The sequence below is a fragment of the Ascidia mentula genome, chromosome 7 (assembly GCF_947561715.1).
Source record: "Ascidia mentula chromosome 7, kaAscMent1.1, whole genome shotgun sequence".
NCBI lineage: Eukaryota > Metazoa > Chordata > Ascidiacea > Phlebobranchia > Ascidiidae > Ascidia > Ascidia mentula.
Window position 1 is genome coordinate 11,181,698 of NC_138572.1, and position 24,493 is coordinate 11,206,190.

At 33.7% G+C, this 24,493-nt stretch overlaps 1 protein-coding gene and 1 non-coding gene across 2 annotated transcripts; one reads left to right on the plus strand and one right to left on the minus strand.

Annotated features, from left to right (window-relative positions):
- Nucleotides 1-3,896: 3,896 nt before the first annotated feature.
- LOC145907876 (telomerase protein component 1-like) lies at nucleotides 3,897-21,223 on the plus strand. Its single transcript, XM_082994974.1, has 48 exons — nucleotides 3,897-4,290; nucleotides 4,402-4,548; nucleotides 4,819-4,953; nucleotides 5,409-5,570; nucleotides 5,749-5,839; nucleotides 5,897-5,961; nucleotides 6,145-6,248; nucleotides 6,960-7,117; nucleotides 7,186-7,295; nucleotides 7,507-7,597; nucleotides 7,976-8,126; nucleotides 8,858-9,021; nucleotides 9,758-9,883; nucleotides 10,145-10,337; nucleotides 10,588-10,693; nucleotides 10,944-11,148; nucleotides 11,293-11,472; nucleotides 11,549-11,661; nucleotides 11,770-11,904; nucleotides 11,965-12,156; nucleotides 12,228-12,433; nucleotides 12,489-12,598; nucleotides 12,679-12,827; nucleotides 12,889-13,016; nucleotides 13,080-13,226; nucleotides 13,519-13,722; nucleotides 13,781-13,918; nucleotides 14,096-14,247; nucleotides 14,300-14,423; nucleotides 14,707-14,843; nucleotides 14,901-14,997; nucleotides 15,456-15,631; nucleotides 15,688-15,998; nucleotides 16,066-16,332; nucleotides 16,455-16,597; nucleotides 16,816-16,949; nucleotides 17,057-17,251; nucleotides 17,335-17,483; nucleotides 17,854-18,121; nucleotides 18,519-18,676; nucleotides 18,840-19,003; nucleotides 19,151-19,277; nucleotides 19,435-19,562; nucleotides 19,785-19,949; nucleotides 20,016-20,116; nucleotides 20,179-20,294; nucleotides 20,783-20,887; nucleotides 20,967-21,223. Exons 1-48 carry the CDS (start codon nucleotides 3,898-3,900, stop codon nucleotides 21,093-21,095), a joined length of 7,449 nt encoding a protein of 2,482 aa, XP_082851100.1. The 5' UTR covers nucleotide 3,897; the 3' UTR covers nucleotides 21,096-21,223.
- On the minus strand, nucleotides 20,462-20,535 carry Trnas-gga (transfer RNA serine (anticodon GGA)). Its single transcript has one exon. It is a non-coding gene; the product is annotated as a tRNA-Ser (tRNA).
- Nucleotides 21,224-24,493: the final 3,270 nt, after the last annotated feature.

Sequence of the window (24,493 nt, forward strand, 5' to 3'; positions counted from 1 at the left end):
AATAGAGATTCAGCTATCCGGGCCATCAAAGCATCGTGAAGCAACAGGGGTTGTGTGTAAAAATGTGCGCTTCGGTGCAGTTGCTTCACTCGGTAAAGTTACTTCACTCGAAGTTCCTGGTGCGAGCACTTCTTGTAATAACGTAGTGTAATTCAATTTATACTATCTTATGCTGCGTTCTTTAAGAGTCATACCTGAATTTACTATGTGTCCTTTATAATAGGATCAAAATGAATAATTTTTTCCCGACCTTCTCGCTTACAAGCAAACATGACATAATCTGCACGATGTGTGCTATGTGATGAAATTTTTACAGACATAGAATATCATGGAATCAAACAGCATTTCAACAAGGCATATATCACTTAGTATGTGTAAGGCTGGAAGGTATGTTAACATCTTTAATAGAACATGTTAATACTGATGATGAGGTTGAACATATTATTAAACATTATGTAATAAATAATTTAACACTACTATCATTTGCTTTTTGAAATCCTGTCTACTCTAAATTACTACTAAGGTCTTTCATCAACACATTGTAACCGGGGGAAAAAAATCATTTAAAAATTATAGATGATACTCGAATATGTGTTTTTTGACATGTTTGAACTATCTGTTTTCATAATTCAAAACAAATGCTGTTTTTGTGTTCATAGATTTCATGTGATTTTTGCACACATGAAATGTGCTCCAAACGCTCCAAAAAGAAGTTTTTGTTGCATCCTTGCAAACAACTTAAATAAACTTGGTTTGCATTTGATGTTGTTACGTTAGCTTCTTGGGAAATTGTATTAAATAAGCGACATGGGTTCAAGTGGTACGCAATTAAACCAGGGTACAGTTAAGTGACGTCAATTGGTGACGTGCATGTTAGGGGCAAGCACTTTTCAGTGAAGTCACTGCACCGAGTGAAGTCACTGCACCGAGTGAGTTCACTGGACAGAGTGCAGTCACTGCACCGAGTGAGTTCACTGGACAGAGTGCAGTCACTGCACCGAGTGAAGTCCCCGCACCGAGTGAAGTCACACTGCACCGAGTGAAATGCGTGCACCGAAAACACGGCTCAAATGAACATTTTCACCCACAAGTCCGTCTGTTGTTAAGGCCATACAAAATAGGTGTGGTACCTTACACATGTTCGTCTATCCAGTGGTTCCACCCCTTTCTTGGCTCACGGTACCCCTCGGAATTTGTAATGATATTGCGACACCCAATTGCGGTAAAAACAAATGAGAATGCAACAATAACCTTTCAGTCTAATTCTTTATAGTGGTTTATATCTAGGACCAAAGTAATGACCAAAGACTTTGGTGCCATTAATTTATATCAACCCCTAACAGGCCAGATGAAAGACCTGAAGTAACTGGCCCGCAGGTCGCAGCTTGTCCATGTCTCCTTTATAATCTCTCCTGTATTTTTTGGGCAGTGGTGCATCATAATTTCGTGTTTATGGATTGTTAAATATGTTCAACAAAAAAATGCTTATAGAGTTTATCAATTTTCTATTTGAAGGAGGGCAATATGCACAGCGAAATAACCATGTCAACCACCTAAAAAAAGATTTCCATTAGATAAATACACACACTAAATGTTTCCAAAGTAAATGCATACAACAGAACCAGAGATCATCGCCATCGATAAACTGCAGCGTTTAAGCCAAGATGTACTGTCAATTTTATCTGAGATTATGGCAATATCGGCTAACTTAACGCACGTGTACTGCAATAAGTTGATATTTCGTATTTTGTATTTTGTTTCGACTTGTCAGCAAAAGTTAGTTAGTAAGTTAAGTAGTCATTTGGTTAGGGTTGTTAACGCACTCAGCGCCTAATCATTTTGCGCACAAACAAACTGACTGAGACTGCCAATTTTACGTTAGTTTTGTTGCGACATTTTTACTTAATTGTTTCGTAAGCATTATAAACAAACCATTATCTTTCTTGTCGTAAGGGTTCCAAAACTTTCGAGTACGTTTTTTTTAATCCTCATAACCGACTGTTATGGAGGGATTTTCCTTTGAAAGTCAAGAATCAAATAACTGAATGTGTATACGAAACCGAAAAGAGTGAAACGTGTTTAAGCAAATTTCCGATGTATGTGTGTCCAGAAAGTTACAATGCTTTCTTTGGGAAACTGCGAAAGTGTATAAAAATGCGAATCAGTATACGACTGTCATGAAACGAACAAATATTTGGTTATTCAAAATTTTTATTTAAGTGAAAAATGATCAAACGTTAATAAGTAACAACTTACAATTACCATTATCTGCTACTCATACCTGAATAAATTTACAGCCGAGTAAATGCATGTTTTAAATGCTGCAATTAAAGTGTTGAAACCTCAAACTATCAAGAAGTGTCTCAAGGGGAAGGGTTGGTTACAAATCAAAACTCGAAAAACTCCTATGTTGTGCAAGATTACTAAAATTAAGACACAATTATTATCAACAAGAGCTGACTTGAGACAGCGATGTTGACAGAAATTTATTTTTGCACAAACAAATTTGTTCTTCAAAATTTTCGTTTCACAAAACAGCGATAATTGAGGGCACAACAACAATTATATTCCAGTGTTGGTGCAGTCGCTCTAAACACCTTAGTCTTTTCTCGCTCATAGTGTTCCTTAATCAAGTTATATATAATGCTGGGATTGTGAGATCTTCAATCAGTATCCTCGCACTTTTAACGGCCGTACAGTAAACTGGATTTTCAATACATCATTCTGATCAGCATTATGATAACCTGAGAAGGCACAAACACGATTTTGTCCGCATTTTCTACAAAGTTGCGGTCCTAGAAGAAGTGTCCTACCTTTTAGCACATTTTCGTCGCCATTAAACAAACACTTTGTAACCGACCACAAACAACAAGAACATTGTGGTGACGCATTATACACGATTTGCGATGTTTAATGAGACAAAAATCATGTTATGGTCATCACCAAAAACATTTGTTTATTTTTCTGTCTACTTGTAGCTAGGTTAGTTGTTAAAAAACGCAGGGGCGTATATGTGGGCAAAAATGAGCCAACGCGTTTACCGGAGTTTTAGAGGTTTGGTTTGGTCTTGAATTTGGACTAAAATAAATTAAGTCTGTAAAAAAATTCACAATCTGCCACAACCATTACATCATATCACATTAACTGAGAGTTTTGCCCCACTGAAAAAGCCAAAATCGTACAAAGCCAATGCATTTTCCATTTCGAGCAAAGTGTTACTCATGCGTGACGAAAAGAATTTCTATTCCATGTTTTGGTATACTATGGTTAAAAACAAAACCTTGTACGAAACGTGACTCAATGAAGCCAAACGATTTTATTTTGTTTTGTCCGAAGGCTGTGCCGTTGTATCCAAGGCAATAACAAAATTTAGTGTGACTACACACCTCAGTGGAACCTCACTGACACAGATTTTGTTCACTTGCATGCTAAAAGTAAAAATCGGCAAAGGTTTAACAAACTTGCATAGAGTTATGTAGGTTCACCCCGTTTGGCTTAGCTTGGCCACCTTTTCGTTTTTTGGATTTGTGTCGTGTGTGAATTATCAACAGTGTATTGATGTACAAACCTGAACTGTATCTTTGGTCAGTAATTTCACAGTGACGTAGTTTTTCGCGTGACGTAAAAGTATGGGGTATCACGACCAAAGAGACGTTAGTCGACAAAACTTCAAACGCCCATAACTTTGCCGTTTCTCTTGGATTTTGATGATTTTTGCACAACTTGCATAGAATGGCACGTAAATTTGGGTTTTTTCGACCATGGGTAACCACTATTCTGCACCAGACCATTTAGATTTACTGTCAAGAGGCATTTTTAAAATAATGATGTCTGAGGTACATATATTCCATACAGTTTAATTTTTCTATTTGTTGTTTTTCTATAATAATAGGAAACATGGCAGCAAATATTTCCTGGAACAACTTATTGAACACTGATACAAAAAAGCCCCAGTGGTACATGAAAGCTCTACAGCCACAAGTCTTCAAACACAAAGACATTGTACTTCCAAAGACATATGAAACTGCATATCCTCAATTTTATGAAAGTTGTACAAAGCAGTTACAAAGCAGAAGTCACATATTACAAGAAAGCGTGCATGTGGGTTCTCAATTAGACTCAAGATTGCTCATAAACCCATACATAGAACTTTCATTACCCAAACCAATAGTCCATTCCTCTTGCTCACAAACAGTGTCCAAGTCACTACAAAAGACTTCTGTCAAAACACATGATGAAACATGGTTGTATGATACCAACAGTATCCAACAACAAAACAGTCTGGAAAAGGTATTTAAACTTCCTGAGTTAATTTTTTAATGTGTTATAGCGGATCTGCATATGATAAATCATATTGCTTGACAGTTTTCACTGGTTCCAAATTGTTTCGTAAATTCACAGATCACAGCATCATTTGGAGAGAGAAAGAAACTTATTTTTGAAGACACCTTTTGTCAGACTTTGCCACTTGACCTAAACTGGGATTTCCCAGACTGTTTACAAGTGCAACAGAATAACAACTCTCTCCATCATGATAAAATGAACAAGGTACTTAAAAGAAACTTTTATCAACTTTTATGCAATGAACACATTGAACAGATGCTACTTTTGAAGAAGGCATATTAAAGAATCGTTGTGCAATAAATTTGTGTGGCAGCAAGAATAATGTAGTTTGGAGCCCCAGGAATTCCTGGTGTGTAATTTTGTGCCCAACATAAAGACTGCTCTTGCAAAGTAGGGAATTTACTAGTAGAATTAATATATTTTTTACATGCAGTGTTGGTTGAATTGGTTAATTAACATTTTTGTTTCTTTTAGATTTTGTTTATCAACTACGTATGTGCAACATTGATTTCTGCTCCAAATTTTGAAAATATGAAAGGGGAACGTTCTTGTCAAATATACTCACTTGCTGAAAAGGTGGTTGAAAATGATCCAGAATTTGTTTTAAAGGTAAACAAAGTAACATGTAATAATTTTGTTGCATTTGTAACTATGATTCAGTATTAAAAATGTAAAAAAATTGCTGATTTGGTTGCATAATGTTATTTGGTTAAATTCTGTCTTGAATTCTTAGAAGTGTTGTAACTCAAACAAGTTTATATATAACATTGAAAAGCAAGCCCCTCACATACCATGTCATTTTATAGTTTGAAAATCAAAACTAAATGTTTTATCTGATTGTATTTACATTACAGTGCTGCATAAATTTGTATGCATTTATTGCTGGTTGTATTCACAAAATAAGTGCTGAAAAGTAAACACCCTAAACATCTTAATTAGGATGGGTTTTTGTTTGAATTAACCAAATGAAATATAACTGGCGATAAAGTAAATTAGACTTGGTGCACTAGTCATCAAAAAATTATTGATTATAAATATATGCATGTAACATACTTTTTGCACAGCTGGCCTTATATACAAGGCAGATATTGAATGTTCGAAGTACCTCCAATTTTCTACTTGCTTGTGCCGCACATTTTCCAAAATGTAGACCACACTTGGAAAAATACTTCTATGCTGCTGTTGTATTACCATCTGATTGGATAGATGTTGCTGAAAAATATAAGGTTTTTTTTTCTTTTTTAATATTCAACATTATTGAAACTAGGGATTGTGTAATAAAAGAGCGAACATCTTGCATGCTTTTGTAGCATTCTAGGAAGTGACTGCTAAGTGTTTTTAATGAAGTTACTTCTTTTATTTTATTATTTTTTTACTAAACACACGATTTGTTTGAACTTACAGATTTGCTTCAACAGTGGAAAAGCTAGTCTACCTTCAGCACTGAGAAAATGTTTAGTAAAAAAGTTTGCTGATTTTGATGAATATCAATTAGGTAAGAACTTGTTATTGGTAAGTTTAAAGGAATATTTTATGTTTCTATTTTCCACAGCAAAGTACAACAAAGATAAAAAAGCAAAGAAATCCACAAAAGTATCCAAGACCCATGAAGATAAGGTAATTTGGAAAGTGTATTAGACAACATAAAGTATGAATTGTATCTAAATATATATCAATTTGATCAATTTGTAACAAAAAACTTGATATTGCAAAAATAATCATAAAAAAAACACAAAAATATATTTTGAACTTTATTATTATTTTAACAAGCTATTTTCTATTTATATTTGCCCTCTACAGGAAAATGGTGATAGAGACAACCAACCATTTAACTTGAAGAAGTTGATTAGATTGCTACATATTACCAAGCCAGCCTACAATGTTATGTGTATTCTTGGTAAAAAGTAAGTTTACATAATTTTTTTTTTCAGTAGTCACATAAATATGAACATGCTGTGGTGTTGCTCTACCTTTTACATTTATCACATTTAAACACATGCACTTGAGAATAGTATATCCATACTTTTCTCATCTCTCTATAATCATTTTTAACAGGATTTTAAAGAATGATACACAGCAAAATCCATTGATCCAAAGAGTATTTGTAAAAAAGTATTTTCCTTACAATGTCACAAATACCAAGCCACACTAGATGTTTGTGAAAGCCATTTGTAAAAATCAATCCTTCCATTCTATAGCAAACAGTGCTAAATCAATACAATCAAAAGGTTTATTAACCCATACTGTGTTATGGGAAAAACTAGCAGGGAATTTTGGAATTCATGTCCTTCCCTTGTGTAAATTATGAAACATGTGAACAACAAAAACTTCAACATAACCTAACCCAAATAGAAACATTACATGTCACATTGTGATGTTTGTGTTAAATGTGTAAAAAACAATAATTTTAATAATTTTAATACTGTGTGAAATCAGCACAGAATGCCAACTTTGTGTGAGTACTTAATATTTTGCCTTTTCAAAAACATAAAATCAGTTATGGTAATGAATTGGGACCCTATATGTTATTCCTATGCATGCTTTATATCTGACAATCCTTTTTTTATGTAAAATACATCACAAAATGTCTCTATCATACTTTGTTAAATTGACAGATACCCAACCACTATAGACATGTTTTATGCAAATGGACTTACTGGTACTTGGAAAGATGAGTTTGCTGGAACTCGGATGAAACTGAAAATTCCGATCACTTGGGAAACCCAGGTTTCTTTAAAAGGAAACACATCACAAGTTTGGCAAGATCTCCTTGGTTTGAAAACCTGTTTATTTAAAACTAGAGGTACATGAAGTAATCCTATGTTTTTGCAATAAATGCAGATTCAAAAGCGGTGCCATACATGGCAACACTACGAAACATTCGAAATATGATCAAAGCGGGAATAAGTATTAAACATCATGATTTGGTTTTGAAACACATTTCGAATCGGGTATGTTATTGTTTGATAAAATTTAAAGAAATATTGCAATAAAGTGAAAATAAACTGTATGATAATTATCATTGGTTGTTCATTACTTATATTGTGTACTGCTATTTGTTGATCACATAAACATGTGTTTTTGACTGTTTGAAGACAAATGACCATGTTTAAAAAGTTACAACAAAATCTTGCGCCCAACTAAGATTTGTTTTGCATTCAGAATGCAGTTGCAAAGAGCAGACAGTTTCCTTTTCGCTTTCTGTCAGCTTATGAAGTGCTTGAAGAACTGTTGGTAGATCTCCACAAACTAAGTAAAAATTTAAATACATAACTGGTTTTAGTATATGTAGCAGAATTTACTAGGGTTGTCTGTTATTGGTGTTTTGTGCAAATACCCATGAAAGGTAGCATGAAGAGTATTGTTAATGATGGTATGATATTGATATATTTTGTGCATTTCACTTGAAAAGGAAACAAACAATGTTTTAGGTATAGAAGTAGCACAAAAATGCTTATTTTACGTGATAAAATTGAACGTCAAACAAAAAAATGCATTCTTTTGTTAAGTATTTTCCAAACAAGGTAAAAACCTTTTATCCTGAACCTTAGTGTACAAACTTATTTTAAATGCAATGACTGATTTTTAATTGTCATTAGTTAGCAAGCTACATTGTTTTTTGCCTTTCAAGAAACATATCAAGAAAAGGGATGGTCAGCATTCTTACCAAAACCCCTCTTTCAATTATATCTTTTCAATGACAAAAAAATAATCAAAATGAAGGGTGATCAAAAGCAGCAGGTTGTTGCAATTAAACATGGAGTCAACAAAAAATACAATAGGTATGTATTGTGTTTCATGTTAGCAGTACATATTATTTGTCCCGCATGTAAAACATTATGAAATACTGGTTTTAGGGACAGAGGTTTTGTGCAACTTTACATTTGAGTAAAAAGCACTTGTATTGTTTGTCATGTAACTCAGTGGTTCCCAAACGGTGCACCGTGTCGCGGTGTTGGTGTCTCACAAGTCTGCTTTCAAGTTATATTTAATCTATTTTGTGTCAAACTGTTTAGCCTTGCAATTATTTTCCTGGAAAATGCAAGTGAATTTGTGTGTAAAAATGGTCAACATTTTTTAAGTGCATTGTGGTAACACTTTGTTACGGATAAGTGCGTCACCAGATCTTAAAAATTAGGAACTATTGATGAAACTGATACAGATACGTTATCCTAAAATTCTTTGATGTTAATTTCAGGTGATAACTATTGTAATCACCTAATTTTAAAAGCTTTTCTGCCTTATAGATTTGGTTGTGATTGTCATAAATTAATGATTCCTCCACTTACAAGGTGTTGGTAAATTTTCCATGGGACCAGGGGTAGTCATAAGGATAATTACTTGTTTTGATTTCCTTTAATTTTTTGCTTCAAGACCTTTCCAATAGAAATCAGTGTTGTACCTTGTTAACTGTTTTAAGTGTAAAAGAGATACTGTTAAACGGTTAATGACATATTGATATACCATCAGTCAAAACTGTTTTTAAAATCCCAACAACGTTTGTTTTTATCAGACCTCTTATGTATGATGAGTCGATTGTAGAAAGATACAAGAAAGCAATTGGAATGGCATTGGATATTTCTACTTCAGACAATCTAACCCCTATTAGAGGAAGAACGCTAGTTTTTTGTAATGTTTCTGAAACAATGAGAGTACCATGTAGCATTTTGCAAAAAGGTATGAATCAGTTTTAAGTCAAGGCTTCTGTACATCGTGGTATATTATTAACAACATGAGTTGGTCTTCATTGGTTGAACCAAAAACCCACCATATGAACATTTGAATGGAAAACCAACAGTTCATTCAAAATCCTTTCATATAATTGTTAAATGGTAATACTGTATGAAACAACAAACAAAAACTTCTAATCATTTGTGATTAACTTTTGATCAAAACATTCGGCAAATTTTTTAATTGTTTAATAAACAGAAATAGAAAGCAAGACAGCAAGGCAAATGTGTCAAAATAAACATTCAATCTGTATTTTAATAAACTCTTCATGGGGTTGTTACCAACATGAACAAAAATGTAAGAGCTTCAAGCACACAAAAATGGTGATATTCTTTTAGAAAATGGTGTTATAAACAGGGCAGGGATTTTATGTTGATACTAACTTTGTGACACTGTTTGCCCCACAAGTCCTTTAATATACTGCATGTTTCTTTCAACAAGACAATGGTGGGATAGTTGATTATGTCCAATTTGTGGCTAAATTTTTATCGTAAATAATTTGCTATTGAAGCATTCCTTGTCATTATGAGCTTCATTTAGTGTTGCTTAAAAATATAAGGTTTTGCACATGCTATGCAGCTATACCACTGATTCCTTCTTTTTCACATTGTGACATACTATTTAAGTGATGTTACTTTTGCAATTGCCATTTTGGTAACTGTTTCTCTTCATCTTTTCAAAGGTAGCAAAAGGATGCTGCATGAAATAGCCTTATTGCTTGGCTTGATGTGTTACTCATCCTCAGAACACTGCACCATGCTTATATATGGCCAGGGCAAAATTTTACCTGTTGAGATTGAAAAAGGAGGTTGGTTTTTCTTTGTTTTGTCACATTTAACTATATTTATTAATATTTTTTGTGGTTCATTGCCATTTAAAAAAATGTTGGTTTTAATTTGTGTGCTTGCATCGTAACACTTAATGTAACATAATTTAAAACAATCCGCCTAGTACTGAACCACTGTTTGTAAATTTTGTAATTATTTTCTTTCTATACTTTTTAAGACAGGTTTATATATATTTGAAGATAAAAAAGTTGAAATAGGTTTAAAGATTAATTTTCTTGTAGGCATTTTATCGAATCTAACAAGTATTTTGAAGTTTTGTGATTGTTTGGATGTTGATAATCCTCCAGAACATGGGATATGGAAAAAATACTTGGATTCAATTTTTGTTGAACGAAGCCATTGGGACCAAATAATAATTTTGTCAAATAAAATTGAAGCAGATATTGAAAAAAATATCTCTAATTTTCTATCAAGGTATATTTAAATGCAATTGAAAATGATAAAGTGTATTAATATCTAGTCAAGGTCATGCCATATTTGATTCCAAAATTAAAAATTAAAATGGCATCTATGACTAAAGTTTAACTAACAAAGCTTTATAGTTTGTATTCTGTTTTTTTTCTTCAACATTCCCACCAATAAGGTAAATATTTTTTTAGCTTACTGTTGATGTTCATACATGATTTTGTGGCCCACCAATAAATGTGAAACTGTTTTTTTTTAGATATCGAGCACTTGCTAACAGGAATGCCATGTTTTACAACTTGGAAATATCAGGAAAAGCTGCCACATTTGGGAAAGAAATGTTTGGAAACCCAAAAAATGTCAAGGTAACTTTTCTGTTCATAAATAAGATTTTGACCCCTTCCTTCATTCTTTGTGTACAAGTTGTATTTAAAGTTCTTTGGTAAGAATTTGAGCAATTTTAGCATTTTATAGACCTAATCTCTCATAAATGTCCAAACAATCCACTTTAAAATCTGTCGTAAAATTAAAGTTAAAGCTGATGTCTCACAGACACATTTCTGGAAAGAAAAGACAATTATTGTTGTGAAAACTGTAAAAAAATGATTGTTTCAGGTGTGTGGTTTCAGTGACCGAATCCTTCACTACATTGCAAAAGGTGGAGAACAAATCCAACTTTTTCAAGTTGAAAATATTGATAGGACTTGGCATCTTAACGCAAATGAACAACCCAGGCTACCAGCAATGATGACCCAAACTTTACCAACAACATCAAATGAACTGGAAACAATTAAAGTGTTCATATCATCAACATTAAAAGGTTTTCATTATTTGTGTTTACACTTTTGTTGTCAAATTTGTTTTATTTTTGCAACCTTCTATTGTCAACGTTAATAGTTTACTTTTTTTACAAAAGTTTTTTCTAATTGTAATTTTGTACAGTTCTAACCCGAATTTCTTGTAGATATGACTGGTGAGCGTGATGTTTTAACCAAACTTGTGTTTCCTGAGTTGAGAAAACGAGCATTTAAACTCAACATGGATGTTGTTGAGTGCGATTTTACCTGGGGAATTCCAAATGTTGCAAAAAAAACTCTTGTCAAACTTTGTTTAAATGAAATAGAGAAGTGTAGTCTTTTTGTAGGTATGTTCAACAGTTGGGAAAATGAGTGTGTATTTGGCATGATAGGTCAGGGTTTTACTTTACATTAACATTTTAGGGCTTGTTGGTGACAGATATGGATGGACGCCATCTAAAAAAGATTTACCAACAAGCATCAGTAACTCACCAACCCACCAGAATAAATCGATTACTGAGTTGGAAATATACAAGGTTTTATGCCTTATCATTGCTTTGAAAGTTGTCTTTAACAATTGTTTTTGTTACTTTGAGGTTTTTTTACTAGACATATTTGGTGTCTTAAAGTTAACATTTATTAAGGGCTTGAAGTGCCATGATGACAGAAAAGAAAAAAGAGTTTTTCTCTATTTACGTGATGAAATTTCTGCAACAAACATTCCCAAAAAAATAAGGATGTTTTTTGATGAACCACTTTCCAAAAAGAAAAAGTTATCTGTAAACAAACAATGCTGTTAATGCGTGCAAGCAAAATTGTTTAAAAGTCTTGTTTTTTAGGCCTTGCGAAAAAGAATTATTCAGGAAAAGGCCAAAAAGTACACTGCAGAATGGGTGGTGTCGAAGCAGGGAAACCCAGTTACTAGCAATTTAACACAGTTTACGGAAATGCTTTTGTCAGATCTGTGGAAAGCTATGTGTGAACTATCCGAGGAGCAGAAGGTCAACAACGTTAAAACTTTATTTGACAAAGTAAGAAACAATGTTTTCACAAAAATAAAATTAAGTGTGCTGTATCAAGCTATCACATGATTTTTCCATAGAATCATTCAGCACAAATCCATTTGTCAAATCAACATGCACTTTCTTTTGTGGGACGTCAACAGTTCATAAAATACATCAATGAAAAACTGCATGCAGCCGCTACTAGTTTAAGAAATCCACTACAAGTGTTGGTTGGCAGTAAAGGTTGTGGCAAAACCAGCATACTGGCAAAGGTTGCAAATGATTTGGAGAAAATTGGAGACAGGTTAGTCAATCGTTACACTGTTACATCAATGACCCTTAAATGATTTGCTATTTAGGTATTTAGTCTTAAAACATTTCATTGGATTCACACCAAATACTGAACATGATAGTAAAACTGTGATAGATTCATTGTCCTATCAACTGCAACACCTTTTGATGAACAATGGTATAATTTTGTTAAATTGTGTGAAATATTTGATAACAGTGTTACAACATATTAGTAATCTTAAGTGTTTCATCTCACAGATAAAACACAAGGACAAACTTTAAAGGACAGCATCGATTTGTTCATGTACTTGTTGAAGTCGGTAGAATATAAATTTTCACAAAAAGTTGTTGTTGTGTTGGATGGAATGGATAGTTTGCTTGCGTCAGATAAAGTTAATAGTTTGCAGGTACTTGTTAAAAAAAACATTTAAAATGATGAAAAGGTAGTGGTGACTGTTTGTCTTGAAGTGGCTCCAGTTGTTCTCAACCTCTCAACTTATAATTTTCTTGAGTTGCAATGAAAAGGGCCAACTGCACAGTTTTTTGAAGCAAAACAAAACTGCCTTATTTCACAAAATTCCACCTTTGCATGGAAGGTAATTTGTTTGTAGGATTTAATTAAAAAAACTTATTTGATTTTACCCAGGTTTTTGTTACAGAGATTCTGCTTTAATTGTTCGTAAGAATCTTTCAGTGTACAGTAAAAAACTTAATGAAGAAGCCTTTGATAATCAACTTCAAAAATTGTTGTTGAAAGCTGAATCAAAACAGCCGATTTATTTGAAAATTGCCTGTGAATATTTAAGGTAGTGTGTGTTTTTGTTTGTTTGTTTTATAAATATGGTACCAAGAAAAAGACCAGTGATGAAATTATTGAGTGACATGAAATGCACCAATTAAGATAACTGTTTAACATTATTAAGGAATCTATTTGTGTGTGAAAAATCTGTTTTTTTTTAACCGAAGTACAGTTTTTATGGCAAGATGGATATTGACATAGTATTAAGCAGTTAACAATTAAACACACATTATTGTCAATATATTTTCTTAAATCACCTGAAATGTTCAGAGTTACTTTAATATTTTTTTTCTCTGTAGGTTGTTTGGGAAATTCTCAACACTTGATTTTCAAATAAGTAACTTACCTGGTGATGTGAGAAGCTTGTTGCAACATTGGCTCAATGCTGTAGAAACGTTTCTTGGACTTCCTTTTGTGATTGAGGCAACATTGTGCATTATTTACTGTTTGCCATGTGGCATAGAAATAGAGAATTTGTTCAACATACTAAATTGGATAACAAGGTTCATACTTGCATATTTGTTTGCTTGTATTTTTTTATTTATCAATAAAACTTTTTAGCTTCAATGAAGGCCCCAAGCTGGAAAGATCACAATTTAAACAAATTCTTCATCTTCTTGATATTTTCTTTTGTCAGGCAAAAACCTGTTCGAATATATTTTTTAGGAATGAAATGTGTTCTGAGGCAGTTTTCCAAAGGTAATTTTTTCAAATCTTTATATGTAGGTTGTTGTAAGTCTAACCCTTTCCAAAGTCGAGTGATTAAACATTATTTGCATTGTTGTGTATATGGTATGCTCAATGAAACAGACATGATTAAAGAATATTATCATGTTCAAAAAAATATGTCAAGTTTTTAAATATACTTTGTTTCAGGTACTTTTTAGCTCCACGGGAGAATAGATCCAAATATCATTATCACAAAGCTATTGCATTTTATCATTTGTTGGTACTTAATGATAACACAAAAAGTGTTGCATCAAAAACATTTTCATTATCATGGTTGCCATATCATGTTTGTGAAAGTGGTAAGTTTTCTAAACTATTTTCTGTCTAAACATTAAAATAATGACTTGTCAGGTGAAAAAATCTTTCTGATGGAGCTGTTGAAGTCAACGAAATTTGTCCAGTCAAAATGTTATCATGGCTGTATCGAATCTCTGTTAGCTGATATTAGACTTGCAATGAAAGTGTCAAGCTGTGGGTATGATATGATCAGTTTATTACTTAAACATTTGTGACATAATGTAACCAGTGTGTGTGTTTATTCTAAAATCGTGTAGAAACACAAACACACCCTTAATGACAAAATATTTAAATATGAAAGTTATGCATTAAAAAATAATTTAAAATATATCATAGTTCAACTTAAGGCTGTAAAGCTTATGAGTGTTATTACAACTTTAAAAAAACACACAAACTTCTTTTTGGTTCCTGGTCTGTTCATGAATTCAATAGATATTACAACATGAATTTATAAAAAACAGATATGAGTTTGACAAGCTTTATTCATGTGTGCAATCATTTCAAGCTTTACTTCAAGAACATCCTGTTATAATAAGTCAGTGTTTGACCGAGTTTGGATTTGGATCATCTTTCTGGGATCTTCAGCCTTTTGAACCAGGTGAAATATATAGTTGTGGGTGTATCTAAACAGGTCTTATACTAATATACATCTTAGTTCTATGTCTTCCAACTAAGCAACACGATTCACATTGTATTGCAACTTTACAAGAGATGGTTGATGCTCAACCGTCTTGCCTTGCTCTTTCAACAAGGTTTGTAAGCTATTATAGATTTAATAGGGTTACTGAAATTCAAACTTGAAAGCTGGCCGAATGTTTTCCACATGTTCCCAAATGGTGTCACAATGTGCCTGCTGCGTAATCAACAAACAATTTGTACTTAATGTATATTTTGCATCTGCTATTTTATACAAAAAAAATTTGTAGGGAAATTATTTTAATTTAAGGAAATGCACCATGTTTTTTTAGTAAATATTTTGAAAATTATTTTGTGACTTGTCATGCTTGCAAATGAAAATTACCTATGGTGTCTAAAAGTCTAAAATATCACTAGTCAAATAAACTGCAGGATTCAGAAATTGATCTTTTTTCATATATGTGGTCATATTGACACCCACTGTTTATTACTATTACTCAAAATTGTTTTTGGGTAACTGAATCTAGAAATCAATAATTGTTGCAACTACCCGTTGCTATATTATCCTTTTCAGTGGTTCAAAGCTTGCATGTGGATCAAATGCAGGAATATTAACAATTTTCACCTGTACTGGAGAAAGGATACAAACTATTCATGATTCAACATCTGTTACTGACCTGATTTATGTAACTGAAGATTTTCTTCTATCTGGAAAAGCTGATGGAAAGATACGAATATGGAATGACGAAGGTGAAAGTCATGTTGACAAATAAACATTGTTTGCTTTAAAAATTTACTTTTCACAGGTGGAGTTTGTGTTGGTGAAATAAATGCCCACAAAAAAGCTGTAGTTGCAATTTGTTTTTCATTGTCAAGCTCATACATTCTAAGCATTGGATTAGATAAAGTTCTAAATATTTGGAAAGTGTTAAATTTGAATGAAACTTTTGAATTTGAATCCACTCCTCTTGGTAAACACACACTGCAGTCTGTACCAAACTGTATTGATCTTCATCCCAAACAGCTTCTTTGTGCTATTGGATTGTGGAATGCAAAGATTCAAATTTGGAACTATATCACTGGCAAGATTGTGGCAATTCTTCATGGTTGTAGTTCAGTAAGAAAATTTGTTCTACAATGCATGTAGCACCTTCAAAAATAATCTCCTGACAATTATACTGTAGATTGTCTCAGTAAAATACTCTACATGTGGAAAATATCTCTATTCATCCACATTGAACTCAGGAGCATTACAAATTTGGTCCTCTAGTACTGGATATTTAGTCACTGAAATTGAAACTAACATGCACATCAAGTCTCTCTGTAACATGCAAAAATATAATTATATTGTTGCTTCCGGAAATGGGATAGGGAATGTAAATGATGGAACAATTCTTGTGTGGAGCGGAAGTTTAGGAAGAAAAATTGGTTGTTTCAGACCAACCAAGTCTGTATGTTATTGTTTCATGCACCTTCTGGTGTATCAAAATTATGTTTGTTTAGAGCACTAATAAACACTGTGATTATTCAGTTTATTAAAATGTCTTATTTATTAAAAACATATATTTTTCAGAATTTAAACCACGCCATGTGTTGTTCTATCAGTACTGACTACTCTAAAATTGCGGTTGGGTTTTGGGATCAGAAATTAATAATTACTGATATGAAAGCAAATGTGAAAAATGAAATTATGGATCTTCACCAAGGGCCTATCAGGTAAAAAGCTGCTGTTAAATTATTGTAAAACATCACATTGTTGAATATGCTGAAGTTGATGCATGGAAATTCTTGTCAGGAGTGTAGATTAATGTTTAAGTCAAATGTTCCTGGTATTTACATTTTAATAAAAATTTATTTAAATTTTTGCATGAGCAGAAAGATTATAAAATATTATCTTTACTGCAATAAATTGTCTATAATGATTGTTTTTAAAGATCTGTTTGTTGGAGTTCGCAAAAATGGAATGGAAGTAAACAAGAGTTTGTTGCGACATGCTCTGATGATAAATTGATCAAGTTGACAATATCAACCAATTTAAAATTGTTTTGCACTCTTGAAGGTCACACAGGTAAATGCCAATTATTTTGAAAGATTGATGTTGCATTAATCATATGCCGCTTCTGTTTTGTGCTTTGTTTTACAGCATCTTTTACTGAAATTCTTGTTTTTTCCTAGGCCCCGTGCTATCTTTAGCATGCTGCAAAGCATTCATTGCATCTGCTTCAGAAGATTTTAGTATAATCCTGTGGTCATTTAACAATATTTTAAATTGTGAAAATAAAGTAGCTTCTCCAACATATTTCCTGAGGTCTCATTCAAATGTTCCGACTTGCATAAGTTTCAATGAAAGTGAAACAATGTTGGTGTCAGGTAAATATTGTTGTTGCTTAAAAAAATCAATCAAAAATCACACATATTTATAAGTCTTTTTTTTGTTTTTTTATGCATTTCAGGAGCTAAAGACAAAAATTTGGTGTACTGGAATGTTTCTGAACCTATTTCTGCATTTGGTGGAAATAATCTAAAAGCTGTGCTGACCGTTCATAATGCCCACAGTGATTGGATTACAGCTTGTTCTTGGAGTACTTCCAGTGAGAAAGTGGTGAGAAGAACTTAACAATGGCTTATTTTTAAAGTATTAAAATATGTTTTTTATACCAAGCCTTGTCTTTGTAAAGTGTTATCAAGGCTTAGAAACATATTATTATTTATTTCTCAAAATAAAAAAACAACACTGACAGCCATAGTTAATCTTATACTTAGTTGTTTTGTTTGGGAATGGTTTGTGAATATGGAATTGATGAGAATGTGTGTAATTACAATTGCAAATAGAAAAAATAATTTCTGTGAGAAAATATACATCGAGCAAAAAAATTGTTGGAAATCCAACTTCACTATCAAATTTTGTGCTCACTGGAAATTCATGTTAAAACTGTTGGTTTGCATGTAGAAATAATATTTTTATGCATTAGGTATCTGGATCCAACGACTGCTCAGTTAAGATATGGTTGAAAGATAATCTGCTCATGACAATGCAAGGTCATGAAGGATTTGTTTCAAGTGTATGTTGGCAAGCTGATTACATACTTTCCACTGACAATCTTGGCTTGTTAACTGTCTGGTCTTCTGCTGGCATTGAAATTACTTCCAAAAAGTTGGGTTGTCAGATTAATGGTAGCAGCATGGTTTGCAAACAATCATATGCAACTCCAGAGGAATGTCCTGATATTGTGTCTGAGGGTAAGAAAATTATTATAGTTAATGAATAATGTTTATAATATTAAAGCTTTACCAATGAAAGTTATAAGTATTAAGTAAAGCTTTGCATGGCATTTCATTAATAGTTATCTTGATTGGCTTCAATTACAGGGTTTGCCGACTACTGTGTTTTAGCATTAAAACAAAGCAGTATTCGTGCAATTCTGAACGCGACAGGTTAAGCGTCATTGACCTTGATTATTAATATCTTTCAGCTTTTTTTAATATATCATTTGTAAATTGCTTCTCACTCTCAGTCAGTACCTTCCACATATTTTGAATATTTTGAAATATTGTAATTTAAAAATTGGCCCTCCTGTTTTGCTGTTGAATTTTGCTTTAAATATTTTTTTAAAAAAAGTTTGGTACATGTTTTTAGATTGGTTTGCTCAAACTGAATATGAAAACTGGAAAAAACAACACGATAAACAAGTTTTAGGTGGGGCTAGAAAACGTCTTCTTTCGAAACAGTTTAAAAATGTAGTCATAGCAACAGTCATGAACAATGGCATGATTGAAACATGGTATCCATTGAAGGTAAATTATTTTTTCATTAATGTACGGTTCAATTTTTGTTTATCTAGTTTTAATCATGGTAAGTTAAAAATGTTTTTTAAAAATTTTATGTTTAAATTTATGTTTTTTGTAACATGCCAAATACAAGTTGATGTTGGATATTTAGTGATCATTTGATTTATAGGCAATGCCTGTTGTCCAACTGTCAGGGCATTTGGATGAAGTATCAAAGTTAAAGAGTTTTCAATCAACTCTATATAGCTGCTCACAAGACAAAACAGTAAAAATTTGGAAATTGCAAGATTATTCAAAATCTCAATCAAGCTCAAGTGACAAACTACAGCTCGGGTAAACTTAAAAAAAATATTTTCAAACTTGATTCTCAACTGCTTCCTACAGTTAAAACTGAGAAGCCCTTTAATGGTTGGTATGGTAACATGCCGGTCCCTTTACATACAAAAGTATTAACAAAACTTATAATGTTTTTGTTTGTAGACTTTCAAGTCCAGTTACTTGTATCTCAGTCAAAGGCCCTGTGTTGGTGACTGGTTGCACTGATGGGGTTTTGGAAGTATGGAATATAAAAGGAGATTCAGGATATGCTAAAATATTGCGAAAAAAGGTGTGTATATGGTTCATAGGTGATTACCACAAGTTTTGCTAGTGAATAGCAAAATACTTAATGCGGTTTTCAGATTTTCAAAACTGTTATGCAGAATTATCGTGCAGTATATGAAAAAAATTACTTTGGCAAAAACTAAAGGTAATATTGTTACCAGATCCACAACAAGGAAATTTCTGGAATTGAATTTTTGCCAGAGATTGGTTCAGATTATATATTCTGCACTTGTGGATTTGATGGATATTTAAAAGTTTGCAAGTTTTTTGGCAACAACCCTAATTTTGTGTAAGTAATTAAATTAATAATACAGCAAAATTAAATAATAACATTTCTAACAATATATCCTGTTGCATGTAATTGTTCGTTTCTTGTATTATGGCTCAATATTTTTACATTTAATATTTATGTTTATGCAGCTCTAGTTTTGTAAAGCGATTGCTGGTTTATTCAATAATTTTAAACATGTTCCTGTTCTGAGCTTGTTTATTTTAAACATATAATTTTTAGCATTCTGTCTTCCATACATCTTAAATTTCCAATAACAATGATTTCCGTGGATCTTTCCAATCATGATGATTTTTTCGGAGGACATTTCTATATTGGAAATACTGAAGGAGAATTGCTCAAAATTGTGTTAGACACAGAGTTAAAACTGATAGACAAAAAATGCTTGTAAGTGTAGTTTTATTGAATATTAATGTCTTTTTTGTTGTGTGTTCAAGCTTTTTGTTGTTTTAGGGACAGCAGTGATAAAAGTTGGTACAGGTTTGGTTTGCCTTCAAGTGATGGAGCAAAGATATATTTCCTCAATGATAATGGACACTTTTTTAATCATGACGGTAAACTATCAAACTAACTGGTGTGTTGAATTACACAAATTTATGTTTTGTTGTATGGCCAGGGTTTTTTCATCTTGAGGATGGAGCTTATATCACAACAGTTGCAAAGATTAAAACTATTATAGTGGGAGACAGCAGTGGAAACATATATTTTCTGGATAACGATTTCAGAAAAAAAGTTTGTGGAACCTCTTTTTTGAACATGAAGTATATATAGAAATCATAAATCTTTAAACAATGGTTTTAAAAAAGCCATTAGGTTTACAGGCTTGGCAGCCCAAGCATTGCAGCCTAGCTGGATCAGCCACTTTTTCCTGACAAGTCGGAGCAAGATTTGAAAAATCAAGCTCCCGGTGAGGTTTGAACTCACGACCATGGGCTATCCAGGCCCAACGCTTTACCAACTGAGCTACAGGAGCTTAGTGGTTTCACGGGGTATATTGTGGCCAAGGTACACTGGTGCGCAAGCGCACAACTTGCCAGGCAACCTTCACATATACGTAGGGGGCTCTACCACCGTATCAGATAACCCAGTAATATTTAATGCAAAGGCATGATTGGCAGGATCACCCCACTGCGCAGGTCCTTGCTTGGCGATCACAGCTATCCATGAAATATTACTGCGTGGTTTTAAAAAATGTTTTTATAATGTTATTTTTAATGCAGATTCATGCAAGTAAAATCTCATATATTGGTTGTTTGCAAGATTTATTAATCACTACTTCACTTGATAAGATGATTAAAATATGGAAAAAGGACACCATGAAACAAGTATGTTTTGAGGAAAAACCTAATTTAAGCAGCATAGCACATAAGTTAGTTGGTCATACATATGTTTTGTTTGATTTAGGTTGGATTTTATGAAGCTTCTTCTGGCATTACACATGCTTGGATAACTAGTGAAGGCAGTCTAATGTACTCAAATCTTTCAGGAGATTTTAACACCATAAATATACTTTCATCAACAAATTTCACATAGTTTCTTACGTGGAAAATTTAAAATGTAAAAATGATTCTCAAAATTTTATTTACTTGTTCGTATCAATTTCAATATTGAAGGACTTCTATAGTCGATTTTGTTGCACTTAGTTCAGTAATCAATAAAAATGTCCAAAAAATTTTTTTTCGTAATTGAAACGTAATTAAGGCCCCATCTCTGTATTTCTACAGAAGAAAGTTTCTTGGGAAAGAAATGCCGTTATTAAAGTCAGAGTAAAGTTATGTGTAACAATGCAATGTGTTACGCGTGGGTGCCAAAGCGAAGGTTTAGCGTTCGCAGATACATGGGCAGTTGCAAACGCGATTTTAAACTTGCTTTGGACAGTTTTAGTCAGCTGGTCCATAAGTGGTGGATGTTGTTGAAACTCTCGTTGAAAAAGTGCCAAAGTAATATATGTGCAAAAAAAGCCATATTATTGCCAAGCTGCATACAGGGTGTGTACACGCACTGTTTCGACCTGTAAGGTCTCATCAGTGCAGCTGTTGAGTGGCACTGTGCTAGCTTTTACACTTGTAGGCACACTAGTCTCCATGGAGACAAAGTGCACTTTGTGGTACCTTTCGATCAACGTCGATCTGTAGGGTACCTATACTGAGTACCGAACAACAGAGACGTGTTAGACGTGTCATAAGTTTCCTAGGTCCGAAAAACGTGTAGTTAGTTACGCAGAAAAGGAAATCTAACAAGGTAATTGTTGTGAAATTAAGACAAGACTTTTGTCTCAATAGGCATGAGCCAATGGCGGTAAACAAGTTGCCCTGAGCCTTGCGCTATGTGTTTTGCAGTTGTTCCTTAGTTACAATGACTTCAAGCCTCATGTATGAAATAAACAATTAACATCATAACAGTGATCATTGTAAGCAAACGCCCCACAACACACCTGGTCACGTGACGATACAAGCGGTGTTGTAGCAACACGCATGTTTCCCTACTTAATTCTTTACACATTTGGAACACATACGGACCGAAGGCTGCAGACGGTGTTAAGCTTTCCTGCAGGAGCTCCCACAAGCTTTCTGGCATCCTGCTGGACAACACATTTTTTTCTGACACTTTGTTATAAAACGCTCATTTCGTAATCCTTCAAACACTTCAGCCAGTCTAATCTAGGCTAGTCTTGCCTACTCTCAGTCGCTCGTATTCTCTCGGCCCTGTCGTTATTCTTGCCATCGCGCTGTAAACGTTCGCATGTTCTTTTAATAGTTAAATTCGCTGCAATTCAGTCACGTGTTAAACGCGCTTGAAACAAGTTAAACTTAAGCCACCTGGTAATTGCAATCGTGTGTTTCTATTTGAATAAGTCTGTTCACGGAGCTTTTAATTCAGTAGCTGCAAGAACACGCAAACAGACTTTAGCTTCAGCAAAGCAGCGACTGGGAATCCTACTGGTACGCTGCAGTGTCAATGTTATCCATTTCCCTTTTTTCTTGTGTTTTTCTTACGTTTTTAGTGTTTATGCGCTTGATGCATTATTGTTGACATAAACCTGAGGAAATATCGCCTCTCGCCGGATGGTAGACGAAACGTCATGCAGTTTCAATAAACACTTTAGAAACTTAAGTGCCAGAAGAGCAATTCCGATTAGTTAGTATAAGCCTGGCAGCAAAAATAGCACTGTGTTTCGAAAACTGTTGTGCTCCATCAGTGCTGTGAACTAACTGACTGGGAGCTGTGTTAAAGGCCGCATGTCTGTATTTCTATGAATATAAGTTTCGCCGACGGGAAATGCCCACCTTGTAATCGGTCCTCAGTCGTAAATCAGTGGTGCATGTTGGCCAAACCTTTGAGTGATTACACATACGGAAGATACTTTTACACCGGGTCACAAAGTTTTTTCCAAACTTGATCCACATATAAGCCTATGTAACTTAGAAATCTGTGCGAATATTAACGCTACGATTTCGTGTAGTATTTCAACTCAAATTTGTAAACAAAAATAACAGGTGGTGGCCCTGTTTACACCTAATCATTAAAATTCTCACAGATTTCTGTTTTACACAGACTTATACGTGGATCAAGTTTGGAAAAAACTTTGTGACCCGGTGTAGTAGTATTTTCCTTACACATACAGGTGTTGTTGCTAGGGCGAATTTAAGCCAGCTTCGGGCAGATTTAGGCGTTTTAAATCAGGTAGCCACTTGATGCCTACAAATCCTTGCTGTGTACTATCCCATCCAGATGCAACATTTTTTTAACTTCCATGGTTTAAATGCCATATATATAAGAGGAAGAGTGGTTTGAAACCATCATCAACATTAAGTGATGGCCTGTGATGTTGAATGTAAAGAGTTTCCAAATTTAACAATTTAGATTTGACAGTAGAGCTAAAACGCTAAACTTGCCAGGCGACCTTCAATTATAGGCTATGTGGGGGATCTTGAGCACAAAATCAAACAACGCGGAAGTGTTACACAATATACCCCGCAAAACCGCTGAGTTTCCTTAGCTCAGTCGGAAAAGCGTTGGTCCCGGTAAGCCCAGGGTCGTGAGTTCAATCCTCGCCGGGTTCTTGATTTTTCAGATCTCGCTATAATTTGTGAAGAAGTGACTGATCCAGTTTGGCTACAATCCCAGTGAACTTAATGAAAAAGTGGGCACATCCATATCAAAAAATTAAGCACGCATAAACAAACAAAATAATGCTAGGGATCACTGATTTAAAGAATACCTCGGACAATAAGTTATTTTACGTAAAAATAAGGTGTTGTTATGGTCTCTGTCACACGCCAACATGAAGCTCAGAATTAAAGCATGTCTCCTGAAAATTATAATTGAAAAAGTCAATTTATCATATTATTGGCTCCACATTGCTTGTCAATTTATCAGTTTAACCAAGATTTTCAATTTGTGTAAGGTTTTATATCAGGTACAGTTAACCAAAATACAGTTAATCAATGGTTGATTGTAACTTATATTTAACCACCTACGTATTATTGGATGGGCCAATTTTGACAAACGTTCAGTCATATTATTGTAATTTTTGTGTCGTCACATGGTCGGGGATATTTGGAATATATTTAGGTCATGGTAGAAATTGAACAGAGGCTGGTTGAAGCAATCCAATTTTGGCAGTAAAAAGAGGTTCAAAGTTTAAATTCATTTGTCAACCCGAAAATCCATGCTGCCGTGAAAAGTACACGAGCTTTCCAATGCATTGGAAAATCCTGTGATAGGATCCAAACGGCAATATATAGGCTCGTCCCGATTCGAGGAAGTTAAATGATATTTTACGCGCTTATGCCCCGGTGCTGATATTGTGCCGACTTTGATTTCGGTTATTTGTGAAATAACAAAAACGCCTGTTAAACCATAGAATACTAAAACAGTTTCCATTTCCATTCCATGTTTTAGTATTCTATGGTTAAACTTATTGTCCA

Bases quoted from the DNA above. Each gene is read 5' to 3' on its own strand.
- LOC145907876 (XM_082994974.1), top strand. From the start codon at position 3,898: ATGGCAGCAAATATTTCCTGGAACAACTTATTGAACACTGATACAAAA. The intron at 6,249-6,959 runs GTAAGTTTACAT...TTAAATTGACAG, and splicing joins ATGTGTATTCTTGGTAAAAA to ATACCCAACCACTATAGACA. The intron at 17,484-17,853 runs GTGAGAAGAACT...TTTATGCATTAG, and splicing joins GTACTTCCAGTGAGAAAGTG to GTATCTGGATCCAACGACTG.